Source organism: Miniopterus natalensis, chromosome 1 (assembly GCF_054644295.1).
Source record: "Miniopterus natalensis isolate mMinNat1 chromosome 1, mMinNat1.hap1, whole genome shotgun sequence".
Taxonomy (NCBI): Eukaryota; Metazoa; Chordata; class Mammalia; order Chiroptera; family Miniopteridae; genus Miniopterus; species Miniopterus natalensis.
The window spans coordinates 50,858,181-50,881,806 of record NC_142081.1 but is presented as its reverse complement, the minus strand read 5'-3'; the positions used below and the strand labels follow the sequence as shown (position 1 = coordinate 50,881,806).

At 38.3% G+C, this 23,626-nt stretch overlaps 1 protein-coding gene and 1 pseudogene across 1 annotated transcript; both read right to left on the bottom strand.

The window, feature by feature from the left end:
• Window positions 1–2,250: 2,250 nt before the first annotated feature.
• Window positions 2,251–22,899, bottom strand: ARPP19 (cAMP regulated phosphoprotein 19). Its single transcript, XM_087821394.1, has 3 exons — window positions 22,798–22,899; window positions 11,388–11,510; window positions 2,251–6,395 (listed from the first exon to the last, which is right to left on the bottom strand). The coding sequence occupies exons 1-3, from the start codon at window positions 22,840–22,842 to the stop codon at window positions 6,225–6,227; spliced, it is 339 nt and encodes a 112-aa protein (XP_087677520.1). The 5' UTR covers window positions 22,843–22,899; the 3' UTR covers window positions 2,251–6,224.
• Window positions 4,096–4,194, bottom strand: LOC148094131 (U6 spliceosomal RNA; annotated as a pseudogene).
• Window positions 22,900–23,626: the final 727 nt, after the last annotated feature.

Below are 23,626 nucleotides of genomic sequence, written 5' to 3'. Positions count from 1 at the left end.
ACATTTAAAAGCAAAACCAAAATCTTTACCTTCTTTCATGCACCTCAGAATTTCTCAAAAGAAAATCCTCACCTCTAATTCACCTTTAGTTATTATTCTTGTATTTCTCTGCCCCACGCCTTCTTCACTGAAACCATTCTCTCCAAATGATCAGCGATACCGATTTCCAAATCTACTGGCCCTTTCTTCAGGTCCCACTCTTCTCACTGCTCTGCTACACTTCACTTGAGACCATCTTCATCTTACTGAAACCTTTCCCTCCCCTTGCTTCTCACTCTTGTAGAACATCTCTAGTGGGAATGGGAACATACTACCATTAACTGGCAATATCGTAACAGAATATACTCAGGAGTTATAAGGTGTGAAACAAGCTAATGAATAGTCCTTTGAAGTTTACATATAAACCTGTCAAGTCAAGTCAAATCAAAATAAACGTGGTAAGAATACTACTATATATGACCATCTTAATCACCCCAGCTGGCAACATGAGCCATAGACCTAACTCATACATTGTCAAGGCAGGTATCTTACAATAAGTAGTAACTGTCTGCCAATTAGGAAAAAAAATATTTTTACAAGTATGTCTATAGTGATTGGGGCTTCTCATAATATCATTATTACTTAGTTGGGAATTAAGGAAGATATGAAAGATTTGTATTCTGTAACTTACAAGTGTGGCTTGGCAGAAAGCTGCCCTCTGGAGTATGCTTCTGATCTTTATCGTTAATATATGGCTACCCTACAGTAATTCGAACAAATGGCAACTTCATTTATACACAGTCATTAGAAACATTAGCTATTATAGATGCAGAAAAGAACCTACAATACACTGATCAGTCTTAGGTATTGGAAATGGGTCAGTTAAGAACCTCGGAAATCAGATGAAGGCTTGCAAGGTTATGATCCCAAGCAAGAGCAGAGAGGCAGCCAACAGTTAATACATCCTTGCCATGGAAGATCAGGTACACCAGCTTCAGTTGTGAAGTGTCTGAGAGCAAAGCTGTTTGACATTCTTCCTTCACAGAAATAAAGGCCTACTCAATGGAGGCTAGACATGGCTGAGACAGAGAATCAAGCCTTCTCTCTCTGTACCCATACCCTTAATCTGGTTTTCCACTTACATTTCCAACCCAATATTCTATTTTACTTTATTTGTTCAACAAGCATTTAAGTATGTATATGTATAAGCTGTTTCTAGGTACTATGGATACAATAATGAATTAGATCTCCCTCTAAGGAAGTTAAAAAGTTGAGCTGAGATCAGAAGAGCCAGCCAACCTCTGAACCAGGGAAGTGTTTAATGGAAAAGAAGCATGTGTTGAACAGGAGCAGGAATGAGTTTGGAATATTTTAAGGGATTACATGTTAAGAATGGAAGCAGGGTGGTGCGAGGGGATGGGTAAGGGCGCAGCATGAACAAGGGAGCAAGAGTACATAGTGTTGTTGTTAGAACTACAGCAGTTGCCCAGGTAAGAAATATTAGTGGCTTGGGGTATGGCGGTGGCAGTGGAGAGAAACTGAAAATTCAGTGTATGTTGGATGTTGGTCCCAGCTTGAGGAATCAAGGTTGGTCCGAGCACCTGAGTTGAAGGCTGGAGGAAAAGGACAGTATTAGGGAGAAAAAGTTCCTTCACATGCATGTTCTCCAACCAAACTTCCTTATACAGGTCCACATTTTCCCAACTCCCTATTTGAAAATAGCACTCCGAGTAAAATGGTCTGTGTCTTCCCTTTTCCCCCACCCATGCCTACAGCAACCCATCTCCTAAAGCCACTTATAAGACTTCGCTGATATACCACTCATCCCATTTATCCCCCCAGGTTGAGTAACTCATTCCTCTAGACTTCCTGGAACTTTATTTCTACCTCTTAAGAGATGTAGTATTTTCTTCCTGCACTAAATTTTCTGCACATATAATAAACATACATATCACATACATCTTTTCAGAATATAAGTTCCTTGTCTCAAGCATCTCTTTGACAGTACTGTACTAGTGTGTTTTATACATGACATGAAAGACTCACAATCTGCAAACATTTAATGTTACAATAACCACAAAGCCTATACAAATATAAAAGTTAATTGCTAGGATCTCATGAACACACATTACTTAGTTATTTAAATTAAAACAAAATTTGACTATAATAATTCTTTCTGTATATAGTAGCTGAAATCTAAAGGGATCAGCTTCACAAAATAAAACTGAAAAACAATGTAACATTTAAATGAGACAAAAACTGCAAGTTAAATCAATAGAAATTAAGTAGATCGATTTATTTTTCTTTATATTTCACAAGTATAATTTTGGAAGGGTTATTTGACAAATTTCAGCATTAACTGCCAACTCTATAGACATGTTCAACAACAAAGGCCCTTTTAATACAGGCGAAGTGTCCTATTGCATCACAAATGATGAGAAATGTAACAGATTTAAGGGTATATTAAAAGAATTAGATTATTTCCTTTCAAATGCTATTTGGTTGATAAATACTAACATACATTTATGGTTATGACCACCAGTGACTTACAGAATAAAATTCATAGGCCTACCTACTGAAAAGACTGAAACTATTAAAATCAGTGTAATTTTTACTCTTATAACAATCCCAAAATGAGACTTTTATCTGTTTTACAAGGTGTGGTGGGGAAGACTGGCAGTGTATGCTGAGTTGCAGTTGGGACAGTGGCTCAAATTAGTCATTATCCAGATTAAGATAGTGTTTCAGAAAATTAAAAATATATCCTTAATTGTAACCTATTGGGAATGATAGTAAGGCTTGATAATTCACCAGCCCCGAATACCTTAATGAAACCCATCAGGGGGCTTAAATAAGTCGGGATGGGGGATGTAGTAAAATGAAGTTGGAAAAGGAAAATGAAGAGTGGAAATGTGTGTGAATGTTGGGGAATGTGAAAGGCCACCAGAGAAACTGCTTTAGTTGCCACTCAGATGTGCTCTTGCTATAGGATACCTGCGCCTGGTTCACCAAACACCGAGTTTAGAGCACAATTTGAGATTACATTTCAGCTTTCATAAAACTTCACTAATTTGGACTAAGAATATATCTGATTTAGTAAAAATTATAATATTCAGAGGTATGGTTTTGTTAAATCAAGTAAAAAGAACAACTAATTCCAAATGTTGAAGTAGTAACAAGTAGAGGCCTTACTAGGCCTGCCTTGATGAATAGTTAAGACTTATTTTTAGGTCAGCAGCACAAGAAGGTTAAATAACTTGTAAATAGACTGCAAATATGCACCTTCCAGTGAATAAAAAACAATCCAACAATCACTACTATCCCAAATGTCAAGAACTATAATTTAGTCAGCTGTAGCTTTCAAAAGTGGCATGTTTCTCAAAACTGTATTATCAAGTAGGAACAACTAGACATGAAACAGGTAGTTTCAGACGTTAGCCAAGACTTTTATGAAGCATTTGTTATCTCCACTTTACTTCAGCATTCATTTATAATAAACAGCACAATTTAAATTAGCCACTTCTCAAACCGCAACTCTAAAAATCATAGAAATGGATGATTAAGATTGAGCTCATCTAGTCAAACTCATTCTAGCAACAGTGAAACAGCCTGCAAATGTCTTTAATAAACTGAGTGTTGAGGCAGAACCAAAAATAGAAAAATTTAAAACCTCTCTATCTCAAGCACCAATAATGGAAGCTAAGCAATTATACCTACAAATCCTTAATGACAGGTCTTTCCTAATGGAAAATCCTGAGATTTTATGCACTGTGACTTTACAGAAGGCAGGTTGGTTTCATGAGGAAATTTACTTTTAATAAAAAGACAATCAACAATATTTTATTTTGGGCACTTACTCAGTATTTCACAGATCCTCAAGTTTTGAGGTAGGTTAAATATTAGCACTGTATTTTACAAACTCAAACAGGTTACATCACTTGTTGCAAACCACAGCAGGAGTCCTATCATGATCAAGAATAACATGGTCTCTGGTATTTCAGATTAATCTTCTCTGGTGTGTAGATTTAAAGGTGATAGCTTGCACATATAGTCATTTAAAAACACTCGATATTGCAGAAATTCTACTTTGGGATATTCTGTAATTCTTTTTTCTTTTCAAGTATGGAGTGCTTCATGAATCTGCGTCATCCTTGCACAGGGACCATGCTAATCTCTGTATCGTTCCAATTTTAGTACGTGTGCCAAAGCAAGCACTATTGTGTAATTCTTAAATCGATTCTACAATTATACCTATTGTGGAACACTCTACTTGTTCCTATTTCTTTAAATTACAGATTAGCACATTACTGGTTCTGTTCTTCTCTGCTTTTGGGGGTGGGTACAGCAGAAAGATAATCAGTGAGCTTTCCTCAGAGCATTAGGCTGTCTTTAAGTGCAGGTGCTATACTCAAGGCACCATCTACAACGATTTAGGGTCATAGGAAAGCAGGTATACAAATGGAGCCAAGACCCAGAAAAGATGTCTGGATCCAAAAGAAGGGAGGCCCTGTGCATGTCAAGGATGAGAAGAACAGTATCCTTTCAGATTACTGATCCTCACCATCACACTACAGCTTTACACTGACTTATGGGAAGAGCTCCAAAAAGAGCAGTAAATTTGTCCCAATAAAGTCTGTTAAAGTTCTTACTAACTAGGTTAAAAAAACAAGTAAAATAAATTGATATTTTATTAAAGTAACATCTATAGAAATATCTAAGTATTTTAGTATGAGTATGTTCCACCTATCATGTAAATTACTCTGTCATTAGCCTAATTCACTTAGCTCATCAGAATTTCTTAAAATTATGTATCAGAGTTCAGCTCATCCTGACATAGGTTCCTGGGCCAGTCTTCTCAAGTATGTTTCATTATAAAGTTCCTTTTATTTAAACAACTGTCAAATATTAATAACACAGGGGTTAGAATGGTTAACTGAAAAGTTACAAGGAAAACATCATTATAAAATACCGCATTGAGCAGAGCAAATTTCAAGAGTAAGGATACAGACATCTATGCTTCCAAATAGACTGAACAGCACAGCCCAACATGATTTGAGTCAAAGAAGCAAGAAAAAAAGGAGGGAGGGGCCACAGGAGGCAGAGCATTGAAGCCTTTTATTCTAGTGTCCCCAAAATGGACTGTGGAAGTAAAAAGTTTCTACATTTAAAAAGTTTATATAAATTACATGAATTGCAATTCTCATAGAGGTCAAAATGAAATGTTCTGCATAGGACAAAAGATATGCCTAAGCAACATATCATATTTGCACAAGGCCACTGAATGTAATGGATATTAGTAACAAATGAAAAAGCTTAATCTATGGCAGACTGAGCAAAGATGTCAGTTTGGTATTCCATAAGCCCAGGACTGTAAACTACTCTTACCATACAAAAGCTCTAATGACATAAAGAGTTTTGTGTAGGAACTTTTGTGCTTCTGGTTGGCACATCATCAACTTTTTAATATATGAAATTAATACAGACATTTGTGAGAGGTTGTGCAAAACTATTGTATTTACAAAAATGGCACAAAAGTGAATTCAACAGTCGATGCACATGCATACTTCATTCATATCTTTAACAACAAAAGGTATTCTAACTATAGAACTGAGTAAGAATATTAGCTTCAACAGCAGTTGTTAAGCACGAGCGTCACATAAGTTACACCAGAATGGGCAAATATTGCCCAAGTAAACTTCTATTGTTAAAGCTGAAACAGGTTTAAGGCCATTCAAGCTCAAGCACAGAAATACATATCTTTTGGAGCCCCATCTATTTGTGTTTGAAATATGTGACTTTTCTTCCAACTTGTGGTCTTAAACTTCTGTTGATAAAATCCAAAAGGAAGATACAGAAGAAATCAATACAATACAGGTTAATTAAATAAGAGTAATACACAAAGCTATAATTAGGATGAATTAAAGAAAGCCAAAACATTAAAATTGTAAAACTTGCTTGGTAGCTGTTAGGACCAGTCCTACACTAGGAGTTAGGTAATATATACAATTATTTTCAAGTAGATTACTTTATGTTGCTCTAACATGTTCTCTTCATCAGTGCACTGTTCAACTAATCAAAAACTCTACACATGTATCTTCCCTTACAATAGCAGCACACACTACCACTACCTGCAAAGCTGTCACTCTCAAATGACTTAGTGAGTGAAAGGAAATAAAAAGCGGGGGAGTAACATATTAAGGAAAAACAATGGGAATTAGAGGATTCATGCAGTTCAGCTCTTTTAATCAGCCAGCCAGCTTGCTAGCAACAAGGGACGGTTTCCGCTGAGGAAGGTCCTGTGGAGTGGGAATGTGGTCACCAGTGACCTCTGTCTTATCCGGGGCTGCAGTAGGAAGTTGCTTGTTCTTCATTTTTGCTTTAGCCATGTTGTAATCCCCAGAATCAAAATACTTTTGCTACAAGAAAAAAAAAATTTCAGAGAATTTAAAAGCTTTCATATGCAATTACACTGGTCTAAAATGTATACATGACCCTACATTGTCAGTATAAAGTAAGTTATTCTAACAAAATTTAAACAAAAATAAAATGAAACAGCTATGTCTCTGTTGAGTTTCAGCAAAAGTAAGCAACTAAGAAGTCAGGCAACAACCCTTTCTTCAGGCTTACTTTTATCACATTGGTTTAAGTACAGAACCCTCAAGATTGACACCAGCTTCCGTATCAATCCATCCAGGAACAAAAGTCCTGGACTTAAAGAGTGAAATGCAAACCTTTCATTTACTAATGGAAAAAAGCAAGCTGATAATTCTTGCTTAAATGGTTTTGAAAATAAAATACATAGATTCACCTACATGAGTTTAAGATGTGCCACCCACTTTCAATCAACCTTATAATTTTTAAAACTATTATTTATAATTGCCTGTACTGTTATCTAGGACAAGCATTTCTGTAAGGATTTAAATAATTTACTTGAACCAGAGTAGTTCACGAAAATAAAAAGTTATGGTTAAAATATAAATACTGCTTAGCTGGCGTGGCTCAGTGGTTGAGCATCGACCTATGAACCTGGAGGTCATGGTTCAATTCCCATTCAGGGCACATGTCGGGGTTGCGGGCTTGATCCCCAGTAGGGGGCATGCAGGAGGCAGCCGATCAATGGCTCTCATCATTGATGTTTCCATCGCTCTTTTTCTCTCCCTTCTCCTCTCTGAAATCAATAAAAACATATTTTTTATATATATAAGTAAATAAATACTAAGGTAATGATGCCCTGGACTGTGTGGCTCCATGGTTAGAGCACCAGTCCATGTACAAAAGGGTCGAGGGCTCAATTCCTGATCAAGGGCACGTACCAGGGTTGTGGGTTCACTCCCCACCCCTTGTCAGGGCACATGCAGGAGGCAACCGGTTGATATGTCTCTCTTACATCAATGTTTCACTCTCCCTCCCTCCCTTCCACTCTGAAAAGCAATGAAAAAACTATCCTCTAGTGAGGATTAAAATATATATATATTTTTTGTGTGGCTACAAGGCAAAACTAAAACCAGTACTTAACAATTATAACTGCTCTAGGTAGAAGGGTTAACTAGATCAATGTTTCTCTTATTTGGACAGATATAGCCTGAAGAGGCAACATTAGTCATCTTCATCAATTTTTAAGTTTTGTGTTTTTTTAAGTGAAAATCTTTAAAAATTAACAGAGCCCGGCCGGGCATGGCTCAGCAGTTGAGCATTGACCTAGGATCCAGGCAATCGGGGTTCGGTTCCCAGTCAGGGCACATGCCCGGGTTGCTGGCTGCAGCCAATCAATGACTCTCTCATCACTGGTGTTTCTATCTCTCTCCCTCCCTCTCCTTTCCTCTCTCTGAAATCAATAAAGATATATTTTTAAAATAATAATAAAAAATAAAAATTAACAGAACATACCTGGATCATCTGAATGACAATCTTACAAAAGCCTCCTCCAACCCAAATTTAGGGTCCACACCTACATCAGTACTTATAATTGCACTGACACTAAGTTATCACATGAGTGACAGTTTTAAGACCATGTTTCTTAAAAAACGGGACATCACAAACTCCCCAAATAAAAAAAAAACCCATGGATCAGAAGACTAGTTCTTGACATCCCACAGAACTCTGACAGTCTATATAGTCATTATGTAAACATCATCTTGTTAAAAGCCTAAATAGGTATCAATCCTTGACATCTCACAACAACAAGTACAGTGAAACAGAAAGGAGCCTCATATAAATAACATCTACCCAATCCTCTCAAATTAAGAACAAACTATTTGCCCAACCGGTGTGGCTAAGTGGTTGAGCATTAACCTAGGATCCAGGAGAGCGAGGTTCGATTCCCAGTCAGGGCACATGCCTGAGTTGCGGGCTCGATCCCCAGTGCCGGCCATGCAGGAGGCAGCCAATCAATGACTCTCTCGTCATTGATGTTCCTATCTCTCTTCTTCTCCTTCCTCCCTCTAAAATCAATAAAGATATAATTAAAAAAAAAAAAAGAGAACAAACTACTTAAAGGTACAGTGTAATTTGCCAGCTTGTTATTATGACAGAGAAAAACTAAAACCCAGGACTCTGTGATTCAGACTTCTTTAAAAAAAAAAAAATCAACTTTTTTAACACAAAGATTCTGCACACTTATTTCTTAATTCAGTGGAATCTCATTTGCAATATTTACACCTACAACACTAACTGCAAGATACCATTTTGTTGACTTATCACAATTTAACACTCTCTCTCTGCTAGTCAATAGTGGTGCTGCTTCTAATTATAGTTAAAGCAGCAAAGAATATCTTCAAACTTAAAGACTTTTTCCTTATATTGAATTATACCCTTGGATTCACAATTAATTAGTCACTCAAAGAATAGGAACATCTTTATAATACTTGATCCAAACCCCTTTCCAAAGCAATAGTAATACAGCAAAAAGCGTATTAGCAACATTCAACTTAACCCTCACCAGTGGGTATTATTTTATATTTTAAATATTTTCCCAACTTAGTTGCATGTATGCTGTGATATGATTGTTCTTATTTACATTTCTTTGATTTCTACTGTGAATAAGTATTTTTCTCAGTGCTTAATATCTGTATTTCGTATTAAAATCCTTACTTAGCTCCTTAATGTTTTTCTTGAATATTTGAAAGATCTCTTTATGTATTACAGATATTAACTATCATTTTTGTAATAAATGCCTCATTAAATTACTTATGGAACAGAAGTTTTACGTTTTTATATATTTGCTATAACTCTTCCCTGTCATCCTCTTATTTCAAAACTGTGAATGTTATTCTTTTATGTAAAATAAGAAAAATACTATTAAACTATTACTAATAAGTTAGCTTCTTTAAAGCCAGGAAAGTTAAAAAAGATAATAAATTCTGTTTTGGCTACAAATAAAATACTGACATTAAAAAAAAGAAAAAGCTCTGGCTGGTGTGGCTCAGTGGGCTGGAATGTCTTCCCATACACAGAAAGGTTGCAGATTCGATTACTAGTCAGGGCACATACCTAAGTTTCGGGTTCAATTTCCAGCCCAAGTCAGAATATGTTTGGGAGGCAGCCAATCGATGTTTCCCTCTCTCATCAGTGTTTCTCTCTCCCTCTCCCTCCCCCTTCCGCTCTCTCTAAAATAAATGAATGAATGAATGAATAAATAAATGGGAAAAATATCCTCAGATGAGAATAAAAAAAGAAAAATACCATTTTATATCTTGCTGCTTTTAAAAATAATTTGTTAAACTAAAATAATTTGTTAAAATATTCTTTTGGTAGAAAAACACATGATCTCACTTATGTGTGGAATCTAAAAACGTAAAACTCATAGAAACACAGTGGTTGCCAGGGGCTATGGGGTGGGGAAATGGGGAGATGCTGGTCAAAGGATACAAACTTTCAATTATAAGATGAATAAATAAGTTCCAGGGATCTAATGTGCAGTATGGTGACTATAGTTAGCAATACTGTATTGTACACTTGAAAGGTGCTAATAAGAATAAGGCTTTAATGTTCTCACCATAACAAAAAACAATTATGTGAGGTAAAGGATATGTTAACTTATTGTGGTAAGCATTTCACAATACGTATACATATATCAAGTCATCTCATTGTAAACCTTAAACTTACACAACATTGTGTGTCAATTATATCTCAATAAAGCTGGAAAAATACCCTTTTGGAATCTGATTTGAAAAAATAACCCATATACAACTATAGCTAATATACATATATAAACATACAATCTTTTTGTAATCCAGCTGCAGATACAAGAATTTTTTTAAAAATTTTATGTATTGATTTTAGAGAGAAAAGGACAGGGGGAGAGGGAAAGACGTGCAGGGAGAGAGACAGGAGGAGAAAGACAGAGAAACATGGATTTGTTGTTCCACTTATTTATGCATTCATTGGTTGTTTCTTCAATGTGCCCTGACTGGGGATCAAACCCTCAACCTTCATATATAGGGACAACGCTCTAACCAACTTAGATACCCAGCCAGGGTGGGATACCAGTATATTTAAGGTATTCATTTGGGGAGAAACATGATTTGGCCTCTGATTCAATAAACAATTCTCTTCCATAAACAATATTTCATTCTTCCCTGCTCTCTGTATGGTGAATAATTTAAATGTGCTTAGACTGAAGATGTAGCCCTTAAATTTTTTATAAAGGAAGGAGGTAGAAAAGAAAAAAAGAAAAACTTAAGGAACAAACATGTTATATTATCTCAATTCAGATCTCATTATTGAGAAACAGTGGTTTCTACCTCATAAAGTATGGTAAGATTTTGAAATATTCAGTAATTTGAACTACTAAAATTACGATTAAATTGTATCAGAGTGACTGTGAAATGTATTATGTAAAAGAAATAGTAAGCTATGATTTTATGAGTGATCATTCCATCTAAATAAAAAGTATTTTAAGCCTTTGATTAGGTGGAAATCACCTTTAAAATAGCTGAAAGTTGAAACCACCAACCACAGGCAGAAGAATAAATACCAGATTCTGGATAGTGGTTGCTTTTGAAGAGAAACGTGAAAGGTGATACACACAAATACATGTGGTAGGTTTTAACTATATCTACATTTTCTTTTTTACAAAGATAAAACTTATGCAAATATGGCAAGATATATAAACATGTTAAATGTGCATGGTGGGTACCTGGGTTCTATTATATTATCTGTACCTTTCTACATGCTTGAAATACTTTGTAGTTAAAAGTGATAGAGTCCTGGATTCTTAATTCTTACCACAGAATGAATAGTCTAAAATATTGGGGGGGAGGGGGCGCGCGGGGGTCACACACACACACACACACACACACACACCACCCCCCCCCCCCCCATACGCAGCAGATACCCATTTCACAAGCCCTACTGGCACACTGAGTTTATAGAGCTTAAATATTTGAAGACTACGCATAAGAACTTACCCCTTTCTGCAATCGTTTCCTTAAGAAATCTGAACCGCCAGGCTTTTGTCCCAGGTGAGGATACCTTGCTTTTAATTTTGCTTCTTCAGCTTTCTCTGGATTAGTCACTTTATCTTCCATTTCCTGAAAAAATGTTAAATAAATTACTTCTCTATTACAATTCAGTAATTTAAAATAATTCACCTTTCAATACCTAGATTCTGACTTTAGTTGTCTAATGCCAAATAATGCAGCATCTGACTAAGAAATCAAGCACAGAAGCTTTTAAACCATCTCTATCTTGCTTTCCCCAAGATCCATGTGATAGCTCTATTATAGCTGTGTGATGCATGTTTAACACCCCACACACTGGATAAAAATATCAAGATAGCTCAGCTCTGAAGTCTTGCTTGCCATTACTTTCAGTCATGTATAATACATTTATAGTTAGTTACCTTCTATGGAATTCATCTGCTCTTTGCCTATATATAGAAAATCATCTCAATACTCTTAAAATACAGAAGATCTTTTGATCACCTACTTATCCAAAATCATGCATAACTGGAAGCTGCTGAGATTCTTTAATACAAATTAACAGCAGCTTACTTACCGGCACATTTTTCCTGCGTAACTCAATACAGAAGACTGATATTTGTAAGGGAGAGAAATATTATCTTTGTCAATCTTCGCATCTCTGTATATTGTTGCCTAATTATCCCCCCTAATTAATAACCCTACTCATGCTGAAGAGTCCATTCTTTAATGTGTCAAAAAGGTGTTTTCTGACCAGTGACTGTCAGTATCTTAAGGCGATTCACTTTTTTTGTTGCTGTTGTTACTCCTCACCCAAAGATATTTTTTCCAATGCTTTTTAGAGAGAGTGGAAGAGAAGGAAGGACGGAGGGAGGGGGAAAGGGGGAGAGAGAGAGAGAGAAAGAGAGAGAGAGAAACATCAATGTGAGAAAGACACATCAATTGGTTGACCCCCACACACGCCCAACCAAGGCTGGAGATCAAACCTGCAACCCAGGTACGTGCCCTTGACCAACAATCAAAACCTGAGGCCCTTCAGGGTGTGGGCTTATGCTCTGATCACTGAGTGACACTGGCCAGGGCAAGACTATTCACTTTTAAAGTTTTGGGGTTTAATTAATTTTTAGAGAGGAAGGGAGAGAGAAAAACATCAATCAGCTGCCTCCACAGCATGCCCCCTATAGGGAATTAAGCCCAAAATCCGGACATATGCCCTAACCAGGAATCAAACCAGCAAGCTTTAGGTGCATGGGACGATGCCCAACAAAATGAGCCATACCAGCCAGGGCCAGGGCTATCCACTTTTAACACCAGCCCTGATATAGTCTACTTTCTTCCCAAGAGCCATATTTTACAGAGAAGCAGAGTTCATTGCCTTATGGAAAGTAGTGCAGAAGAAAGGATGAATCAAGAAAAGCAGAGATGCCCTGCTAAGGAAGGCTGGGTAGCGGCAAGGTGCACTTTCCAGCTGATGTACCAATCCCCCATACCGGGCTCAGCAAAATGACACTCCTCTGCATATCTCAATTTCCCGGGTTATTTCTGAACAGTTGAAAACAGGAATGTTAAGTCCATAAATGCCAAGCCTACTGTTCTTGTACAGCAAGTTAATCATTTATCCATCTAGGAATTGAAGAAACAACTTTGTACAAGTTTTGTATATTATTTTCCTCAAAATTATATTCACATGTTTTATAATCAGGTTTATTCACCTTACATATTGTCAATATTGCCTTCACCTTGAATAGTTTCATGTGTTGTTATATCCTTTCACTTTTAGTCTTAGAGGATTTTGAGAATAAAGCTGCTGCTGTCAATTATACTTGTTCTATGAGGCTTCTTTTATGTACATGCTCCCTTCTGCTTCAAATGTTCTACTTTGCTCCTTCTTTGCTGCAGTTTCATACATCTATTTCATACATCTATTTTACAGTGGTCACATCATTCACTCACTTGATGCACACAAAATCCAGCTATGTGTGCTCAGCCAGAGATAAAGGCTTTAAAAAGCATCAGTGATTCTGCAAGTCATTCCATTTAAGAAGGGTATGCCCCAGAGAGTTGAAGTGTGAGGTGTGTGATGCAAACCTGCCATTCCCACAGTCTCAAATCCTGGGTCTTTCAGAGTATGAGCATATCTACGTATTGTTGATCATTCTATAGTGTTGAAAAACTCAGCCTCTACAACACAAGCCTACTACCTCAGCTGGCAATCAACTTGAGAATCAGCCCAGCCACCTGTTCAAACACTAGACAACAAAGTAAATACTTGACCTACTGAGAACTGATGGGACAGTTTCCAATTCTGATCATGACTTCATTGGGATTATTGAAGGGGGATTTCATTACATGTGATTTTGCCTTACTAACTTTAAATTTAAGGTTCCCAGTTTCATGTAGGAGGTGGGCTGTGTCACTGCAGTTTCTTCTCCGTGGCTCACTCAGCCTTCATTCAGGCATCTACTATGGCCACAGGGTATTCGTAGTGCTATAATTCAGAAGTGGAACTGGGAGGAAAGACCTACACTTGAGTTCTACAGTAAAGTTGTTTTTTAAATTGGCTGACATTAAATTTGGACGTGGGTTGGAAAAGACTCCAACCTAATTACAGCCTTTCACCTCAGAACTTTCAAATTAAAGGGTGTTAACAGAGTCCCATGTTTCCACTAAAATCATCCAGCTTTCTTGGGCCTAGGAAATAAAGGCTCTCTGCTTCTTCATTTGTTTGATTTGTATATCAGTTCTCTGCATTTAAGTGAGATTCCTTAGAATTTCTGGTATAAGGGTAGCAACTTTCCCTAATTTGCAGTGTTTCTTCAGTTTTTTTCCATTTTATGTGAGGGGGAAATTGGACAACATATGCTGTCTTATCTGGCATTCCCTTACTTTCTTAATAAGGAATACATTTATATATAATAGTAAGCATGTTCAGTTAATATATAGAAAAATGGGCAAAATAGCAACTACAGCTGAAAAGATGATTTAGGTTGAGAACGGATTTATAATGTCTCCTAGAAAAACAAAACAATTCTTAAACTTTTTTGCCAAATACATAACACAAAGGCAAGTCCCTGCTAGATGCAAATTCATAGCTGGATTCATAATTTGAGCTACATTTAACACCAAAAGGGGAAAATATGACCAAACACAGTAAATTACATTTTTTAAACATAGAAATACCATCAAGATGTCCACAATACTTTTCATGGATCATACCGAAACACTCTTAACCTTCTGCAGATGGTAGACAGTTCTAAGACCTTACTGGTGAGCAAGTTCAAATGCTTGGTTGGATATTCACCAACACTCTGACGCAGCTACAGATTTGCTTGTGGAGTGAAGTATAAATAACATGGCAGGTGGCAGACATGTCCACTGGCATTCAGCCCAGCTACCCTTCTCTAAAAGCTCCCCTGAATCACTATAGTTAGAAGCCTGAAATGACATTTCCCAGACTGAATTCCTATTAGGTTCTGCCAATGGTACCTACACCAGATTAAAAAGCATGAAAGGATCTATTCTGTCCCTGGTGATACCAACAACAACAATGTATCTGTAGCTCCTGCAGGGGGCCATAAAGCAGGTAACCTGGGGCTACGGTAGCAGCTGCATGAGAGTGGGTATAGAAGACACTGGGCTCAGAATAGTGCTCACTCTTGCAGGGTCAACAGCTTTCCCTCACCACTAGAAACATTATCTTCCCCTTTTACTCTTCTATCCCTTCTAATAATTTGTCAACTAATTCCCTAAATCACACCCGTTTCTGTTTGAAATACCCAAGTGGGTTTCTATCCTCCAGATAGAACACCAACAGATAAACTCAGGTAAAATACGCAATTCATCCCTATAGTCATGTTAAAAAATGCAAAAGGGGACACAGAATTTGGTGTAATTGTATGTTTCTGAACATATTTCAAAGGAATTCCTGAACATTTAATTTTTTTAAATTGATTTTTAGAGCAAGAGGAAGGGAGAGGGAGAGAGAAACATGGATGTGGGAGACAAACATCGATGGTTGTCTCCTACACAAGCCCTGAGTGGGGATTGAACCAGCAACCTGGGTATGTGCCCTGACTAGGAATCGAACCCATGACTCTTCAGTGCACCAGACAGTGATCCAACCAACTGAGCCACACTGCCCAGGGCTATTTCTGAACATTTCAGCTAGAATGAAGAAGAAGAAAAAAACCCAGCCCAGCTGGCATGGCTCAGTGGCTGAGCGTCAACCTATGAACCAGGAGGTCACAGTTCAGTTCCCGCTCAGGGTACATGCCTGGGTTTGGGCTTGATCCCCAGTGGAGGCATGAGGGAGGGAGTGAATCAATGACACACTCTCATCATTGATGTTTCTGTCTCCCTCTCCCTTCTCCTCTCTGAAATCAACAAAAGCCTATTGAAAAAAAAATTTTTTTAAAGAAAATAAAAAAAAGAAACCCCCAAAAGATTTGAGATATAGAAGAGAATAGCAAACAAAGAAATAAGTATTTCTGTATATACACTGACAAACTAGTCACTTTTCTAATCCCCCCTGGCTTTATTGAGATATAGCTGACATTCACTTTTCTAATTTTAAAGTCTTACCATGTAAGGTTAAAAACAACAAAAATATTACACAACTGCACTATATTTTTAGAGTTGACGTGTTTTATGGTCCTGTGTTGTTTAGAAAAGGGTTTATGATATTAATTTTACAATTTGTTTAGTTAAGGAGGCATGATAAAATTTCAAAGGAACCATTTAAATAACAGAAACAAAGAACATACCTCCCAAACTAATAGTGGGGGTACAATGAAAGAAGAAAGATCAGTCAATTGGGGGTGGCTTGGAGGGAGAAGGGCAAGAAAAGAGAAAAAAAATTAAGACCTAAACCAAACAAAATGTAAGATGGGAAAAACAAAACCCACTATATGTCAATAACAACAATAATATAAATGGGCTGATAAACCATTCACTTAAATCTGGCAGTTGGATTTAAAATAAAATCTAGCCACTTTCTGAGTACGAAAGAAAAAATCTATATAAACCAAAACTTGACAGAGTACAGGGAGCAACTGACAAGTCTATCAGCATAGGTTTCAGCACACCTTCCTCAATTATTTATAGTAAAAAAGTCAAAGTTGTTAAGATACCTGATTTTAATTCTCTACCCAACAACTGAAATGCATTTTCTTCTCAAACACAAATGAAAAAACTAACTAAATACTAGGCCATAAAGTTTTTTAATGTATTTTTTTTTTTTTTATTTCATAAAGAGGGAGAGAAACAAACACCAATGATGAGGGAGAGCCCTGAACACCCCCTACTGGGGACTGAGCCCAAAACCCGGGCATGTGCCCTGACCAGGAATTGAACCAAGATCTCCTGGTTCATGAGTGGATACTCAACAACTGAGCCACGCCAGCTGGGCCATAAAGTAAGTCTTAACCATTTTCATCCAGACCACCATCTATGGCTGTAATTCATTAGGTTAAAAGTCAACAATAAAAAGAAGTTTGTTCATACCCCTGCCATTTGGAAATTAGAACTCATTACTAAATAATTAATGGTTAAAAAGGAATCATGGGAATAAAAAAATACTTGGAACTCACTAATAATAAAATTCTACACATAACAAATTTGTGGAGTACTCTACACGTGTCCCTTTAAGGGCTTATATTAGAGGAAAAAAGCACAACTCAATGAACTATGCATCTAACTTAAGAAATCAAAGAACGGAACTGAAAAAGAATAGGAGAAAATAAAAAGCAGAAATTAATGAAACAGAAAACAAAGATACAATAGAGAAGCTCAACAAAGGGGGGAAATGACAAGCTTAACCAAGAAATATTTTTCTTTAAATTCAAATCTGGCTTTGAAATTTTATTCTCCAAGAAGCCTTTGTGTTATATAGCAATTTTACAAATTTTTAGAAATAGATGATGGAAAGTGAGTGGATTTATTTAGCTGATACCTTTGGGGGGGAGGAGAGAGGGAGGAGTATCATCATAAGGATTCTGGAACTTTCGACTCTAGGCCCTGAGAAAGCAGAAACTCAGGATATCGTAACAGATATGCTTATGAAGTATGAAAAATAATTTAAAACTATATTTTAAATCAGTTATTCTTTTAACAAGTACCTATGCCCCCAAATAATCTTGATTGTATACTCTATACCTAGAGCACAGGGCCTAACATTTTGTGAACTAGCCTAATAAATACCTTAGCTATCTTTTCAGTAAATAGGTGGGGTATAAGGTGTATAAATACATACATTTTAAAAGGACATTTACATAATTAAGGAATTTGTAGCCTGTCATGGACTGTTACAAAGCAACAAAAATCGGACCACTCTAAGCAAACTCTCCTCTATCTGCCAAGCAGTATGTTCACTGATGCACTGATTTATGAATAAATAGAAAAGATTAATGAAAGCAACAAATCCTTTAGGATACTGCCAGAAAGGTACCAACACTGTCAACATCTATGGAAAAATACTGTATGTAGTCATCTTTTTAAAAAAAATATTTTATTGATTTCAGAGGAAGCAGAGAGGGAGAGAGAGAAACATCAATGATGAGAGTCATCCATCGGCTGCCTCAAGCACGCCCCCCTCCCCTTGCTGGAGATAGAGCCCACAACCTGGACATCCAATCACAATCTCCTGGATCATAGGTCAGTGCTCAACTGCCGAGCCACACCAGCCGGGCTGTATGCAGATCTTAAGTCCTTGCTGCTTACCCAGAGCCTGGTATTTAATGGGTGTTGAACAAATACAATGATATACTCCAATTGTTTCAATAAAGCTAAGGAACGTTCTATCTAAATACCTGATAGTTTCACCATTAGCTTATTTTTGAAATGTTTCACATTATAAGAGACACAGGTTCAGGAATAAAAGTTGGTATTAAAGTCTTGCACAAACAACAGAGACAAGCCTAACTACTGTATGGCAAACTGATACACTAACAAGGAGGAAAAACATTTTTTAACTTTTCTGAGGTTTACCTCTAGACTGCTAAGAACCATGCACACAACCCAAACTAGCACACTGCGCTCTGAATTGAAAACACTTAAGTCTTTTAGTTACCAAGGTATTGTCAAAACAGCCTCAGAAAATGCCAGTACTAACTGCAATTTTTTAAAAAACATAAAATACACCTGGCTGGGCTTGGCTCAGCGGTTGAGCATCAACCTAGGATCCAGGAGATCCCGTTTCGATTTCCAGTCAGGGCACATGTCTGGGTTGTAGGCTCGATCCCCAGTCAGGCGGAGAGCAGGAGGCAGCTGATCAATGACTCTCATCATTGATGTTTCTCTCTCTCCCTCTCCCTGAAATCAATAAAGATATATTTAAAAAAAATAAAACTGGGAAAATAGGAAAGCAATTTATATTCACTATTTACAGATGAATATGTAAGTAATTTAAATACTAGTTCTCTTCTTCCACCACTCAAAAAAAGGACCACGCATACCTTTTAAACTGACATAAATAATTTAGTTGAAACTCTTACTTGAGTTGTTAGCCTCCTCCAAGACAGCTTAACTAATTTAATCAATCTTGTAATAAAATATCTAGAAAACATGCTATTGAGATTTTTTTTTTTTTAAATATATCTTTATTGATTTCAGAGGAAAGGAGAGGGAGAGAGAAACATCAGTGATGAGAGAGTCATTGCCCGGCTGCCTCCTGCATGCCCCCAATTAGGGATGGAGCCCGCAACCCAGGCATGAGATCTTTTTTAAAAATTTAAAAGCCACAATATATGTGGGAAATAAATTATATATGAGTATCACTTAATTTTGTAAAAATTTATTACTATTATTATTAATATGTTTTTGATTTCAGAGAGAGGAAGGGAGAGGGAGAGAAAGAGAAACATCAATGATGAGAGAGAGTCATTGCCCAGCTGCCTCCTGCATGCTCCCCACTGGGAATCGATTCTGCAACCCGGACATGTGCCCTGACCGGAAATCGAACCACAAGCTCCTGGTTCATGGGTTGATGCTCAACCACCGAGCCACGCCAGACAGGCAAAAATTTATTATTTTTTAATAATTTTAAAAAATTGATTCTAGAGAGAGAGGAAAGGAGAGACAGACATTAATCAGTTACCGCTCATACACACCCCAACTGGGGATTGAACTCAAAACCTGGGTACGTGCCCTGACCAGAATGGAGGCCACCACCTTTCAGTGTCCTAGAAGGCACTCCAACTAACCAGCCACACTGGTCAGGGCTGTAAAAATTTATTTTTAATTTTAGTTGACATACATTCTATTACTTTCAGGTGTACGACATACTGATTCAATGTTTATATACCTTACAAAGTGATCACCACAGTAGGTCTAGTAACCATCGATGTTACTGATCTACTCTCTATGTTGTACATTACATCCCTGTGACTTATTTTATAACTGGAAGTTTGTACTTCTTATCCCCTTTCCCCCTTTTACTAAGATCTAAGTGGGGCTAAGCTAAGATTTTTATATTACCATGTTCTATTCCTCTCCCTCTCTTTTTTAACTGTAGTATTAGCATTGCCGTTTGTATTAGAATAGTACTTTGGCAATAGTTTCAACTGAAAAGTTCTGAGAAAAAGTCATTCAACATTTTCTGAACAATGCCACATACTATGTTAGGTGACATGGGAGAAAAGATAAATTAAAAGAGGTTCCCTGGCCTGGCTTGTGTGGTTCTGTTGGTTGAGGTATCATCCCATACACTAAAAGGTAGTGGGTTCGATTCCCAGTCAGGGCACATACTCAGGTTGCACGTTCAATCCCTGGCTGGGGTGAGCACAGGAGGCAACAGGTCGATGTCTCTCTCTAAATAAGTAAGCAAATAAATATAAATAAGGTTCCTTGAGCTTAGGACACTCACAGTGAAAACAGAATTATGTATTTTAAGTCTCCACAAGCCTCTTCTCACTCCTTTGACCAAAGAGCATGCCTGTCTTAACTTAGTAGTATTCAAAGTGGGATTCATAGATGATAAATCCATGAGGCCCCTGCTAAAAACTTTTTAATGTTTTGTTTCCACTTCAGTGATAATCTAAAAGATTACCTATAAGCATATTCTAGGGCATTTGAATTGCCATCTCATATCCTAAGTAGAGCTATGTGACTTCCTTGTCTAGGCTTTCATTTATGATCAGACTCAGTATTATTACTCTTATTGTCCAGGATGAGAAAAGAACAGAGTTGAATTACAATTTAAATGATACATCTATGACTCTACAGTTAAATAACCACACAGCTTATTTGTAATGAGGAGAACTGGGTCATCACATGGTTCTGGAGTGAACTTTAACAACTGCTACCATATCCTCAATACACTGGAAATTTTCACCAAAATATCCCGTGACTCTGAAATAATAGTTTAGAGTAGTTTTGTTTGTATTTAATTTATTTTAGTTTTAGAGTGGTATAAAAAGATAGGAGCATATACTTATTTTTTTGCTTGAACATATTTAATTACTATCCCAATAAAAAATAGTGTTCTATAAAGTTTTTTTCTCTTAAAAAGGGTACTCACACTACTCAGGTAGAGAAATAGTGATCCAGCTCTTATTCCATGCAGGACTCATCTCTTTGCCTTGATTTTTCAGAGGCTAACATACCATGAAACTATAAAGATATTCTAGCTGAACACTTTGGCTTTAACTGAAAGGTCAATTGGGTACAGAGACAATAATCCAATGTTTTAGGTCACCTAACTATTCTTCCAAATAGAAAAAAACAGGTGATTTGGCCCACAGAAATACAGAAGTGACTCTGCACATTTTTCTCATGTTTAGGATTGGTAACCACATTACCGGCAGTCAACATCTACAGCCAATCCTTCATTCAAGAAGGGACATTATATTACTAACACTCTTTGGTATTAATGACAGCAACCCTAAAACCAAAGGAACTGAAATAAATTTTTAATGTAGACACTCATGAAGAGAAAACATTCAAGATACATTTACATACTATAGAAATCAGCACCTGACACTGGCAACATACTTACAAATCTCAAAAGAAAATTACAAGTGTACTACTGTACATCAGAAGTCAAAGCTGAGATTGATTTAGGACAAGACAACATAGAGCTTACTTTTCTAAGTTCCTAAATCCCAAGCAATAATGTATACCATAATAAATATTTTACAATAAATAAAAGATGTCTAGTATTACTGTAAAGATTTTAATCTTTAAACTATATATTTTTTGCCTCCAAAGTCCAATTTTTTTACAATATCTAACATAGTTTTCACTGGAATATTTCCACATAATGTGGTAACTTGGCCTATTATTTACGCTATAGATGTTTTGCTCCAGTTACTTTACAAGTAATGTTACAACAGAACCATCCAACTCAGGAAAAGTTAACATGGTTAACATTGAATGGGTTTAGGTGCAACATTAAGCAGAAACCCTTACAAAGGCCAAGCACTAGAACAAACCCTATTTATAATAATGAAGACTGATATTTTTTAAAGAAAATGTTGGTAAAGCTGCATAAACAATTTAGGAAACAATTTATCATGGACTTTTGTGGACCAGCCACAAGTACCCAGCAGGGCAGGGCAGGGCAGCAGAAATAATTATGGTGGGAGGGACAAGCACTGGCCTAGATAAAATATAAAGCCCGTGTATATTTGTAATTTGGGTCATATCGATTCATGGCATATTTCCCTACATAAAAAAGATACCACAAGTGAATTTACAAAATATTCCTATGTTTCCACGAAAAACCTCACCAACTAAATTAGTAAAAAATTTTAATTACAAACCTTCCCATTTTTAGATTAGCATATGCAGTTATTACTGGCTCACATTTTTCAACACGTACTGAGCTCAATACTGTAAATTACCCGTCATTTAAGCCTCACAACCACCATATGAAGCAAGTGTATTCATTTTATACATTAAGAGACTGAAGCCTAAAGAGTGTAATAATTGACCAAGATTCCGCGGCCAACAGGGACTGGAACTGAAATCCCAACCGTGGCCGCCCAAACACGAGGCACTGCCTTGGGGATTAAGAGCACGAGGACAATACAATAGGACAGTTAGTTCTTCAAGGGCAAAATGAAACTTCCTGAGCCAAGTGAGGCCAGGGAAAAATTTAGGTTCCGCGCTTAAGGGCTGATCCTGAGGTCTTGTGTCTATTCAAGAAAACCGTGACACACCGAGGCGTCAGAAAAGGAACGTTTCAGAAAAGACGCGGAGAAGGTTCAAACTCCAGCACGTTGGCGCTAACGACCAGAGCGACTGCGGGCAGTCGATGGGAGTGTCCCGCCTTCTCGGCCCAGGCGCATGGGCACAGCCCTCTCCCTGCGCCGGGCGCAGCGGGCCGGCCTCCCGCGGCCCTTCAGGCCGCCCGCCAGCCCGGCCCCCGGCCTCCCCGGGCCCGCTCCCCGCGCACACTCACCTTCTGCTCCTCAGCGGAGGCTGCCTCGGGGACTTCCGCGGACATAGCGCTCCCTCTGCAGACGAGACGCCGGGAAAAGATGCAATTACCGGGTGGCCGAGGCCGCCCGGCCGCCGCAGGCCCGCCCGCCCCGCTCTCCGAGCGCCCGCCCCGGCCGTCTCCGCCGCGAAAATGGCCGCCGCCTTGTGACGACACAGGCTTGCGGGGCGCCCGGCGATGCCCTGCCCGCTGCCCGCCGCCCTCCCGCGCCGCGCCGCGCCGCGCCCCTGCCCACCTTACCCCGCTGGCGGCTCCGCGACGCCTGAGCACTTCCCTTCTCCCTTCAAAGGTCGCGGCTCGCGCCTCACTCACATCCGCCCGCCCGGTGCTTTCTGGGACTTGGAGTTTGTAGGCGGAGCCTCTTCCCCGCGCCGGGCGTGGCCGGGTCCTCGGCCGCGGCGCTCCTCCTCCCAGTCTCCGCCTCGCCCCGGGCCCCGCAGGCCTCTGTGCTGCTTCCCCGCACCGGGCTCTCCCCTTCCGCTTTACCTGCTTAGCCCTGTTCATCTCGCACACCCCTGCGCTGCCTCATGGCCTCGGGAAAGCTCGTCCCCAGGCCCTACCGAGGGCAAAGCCGCCCCTTGAACGGTATCATCTCTGTATATAGTTGAGCAACACACACAGAATGATTAGTGACTGTTATTCCTTATTAAGGCCAACTTTTCTGCTCTCATAAGCCGCATCAAGGCAGGAACCTCGTCCATGTTGGCTTATATTTCACCCCAGAGCCCAGCATTTCTTCACTAGTCAATAAATATCTGACCGAGGAGCTCAGCTCCCCTTCCTGCCTGCT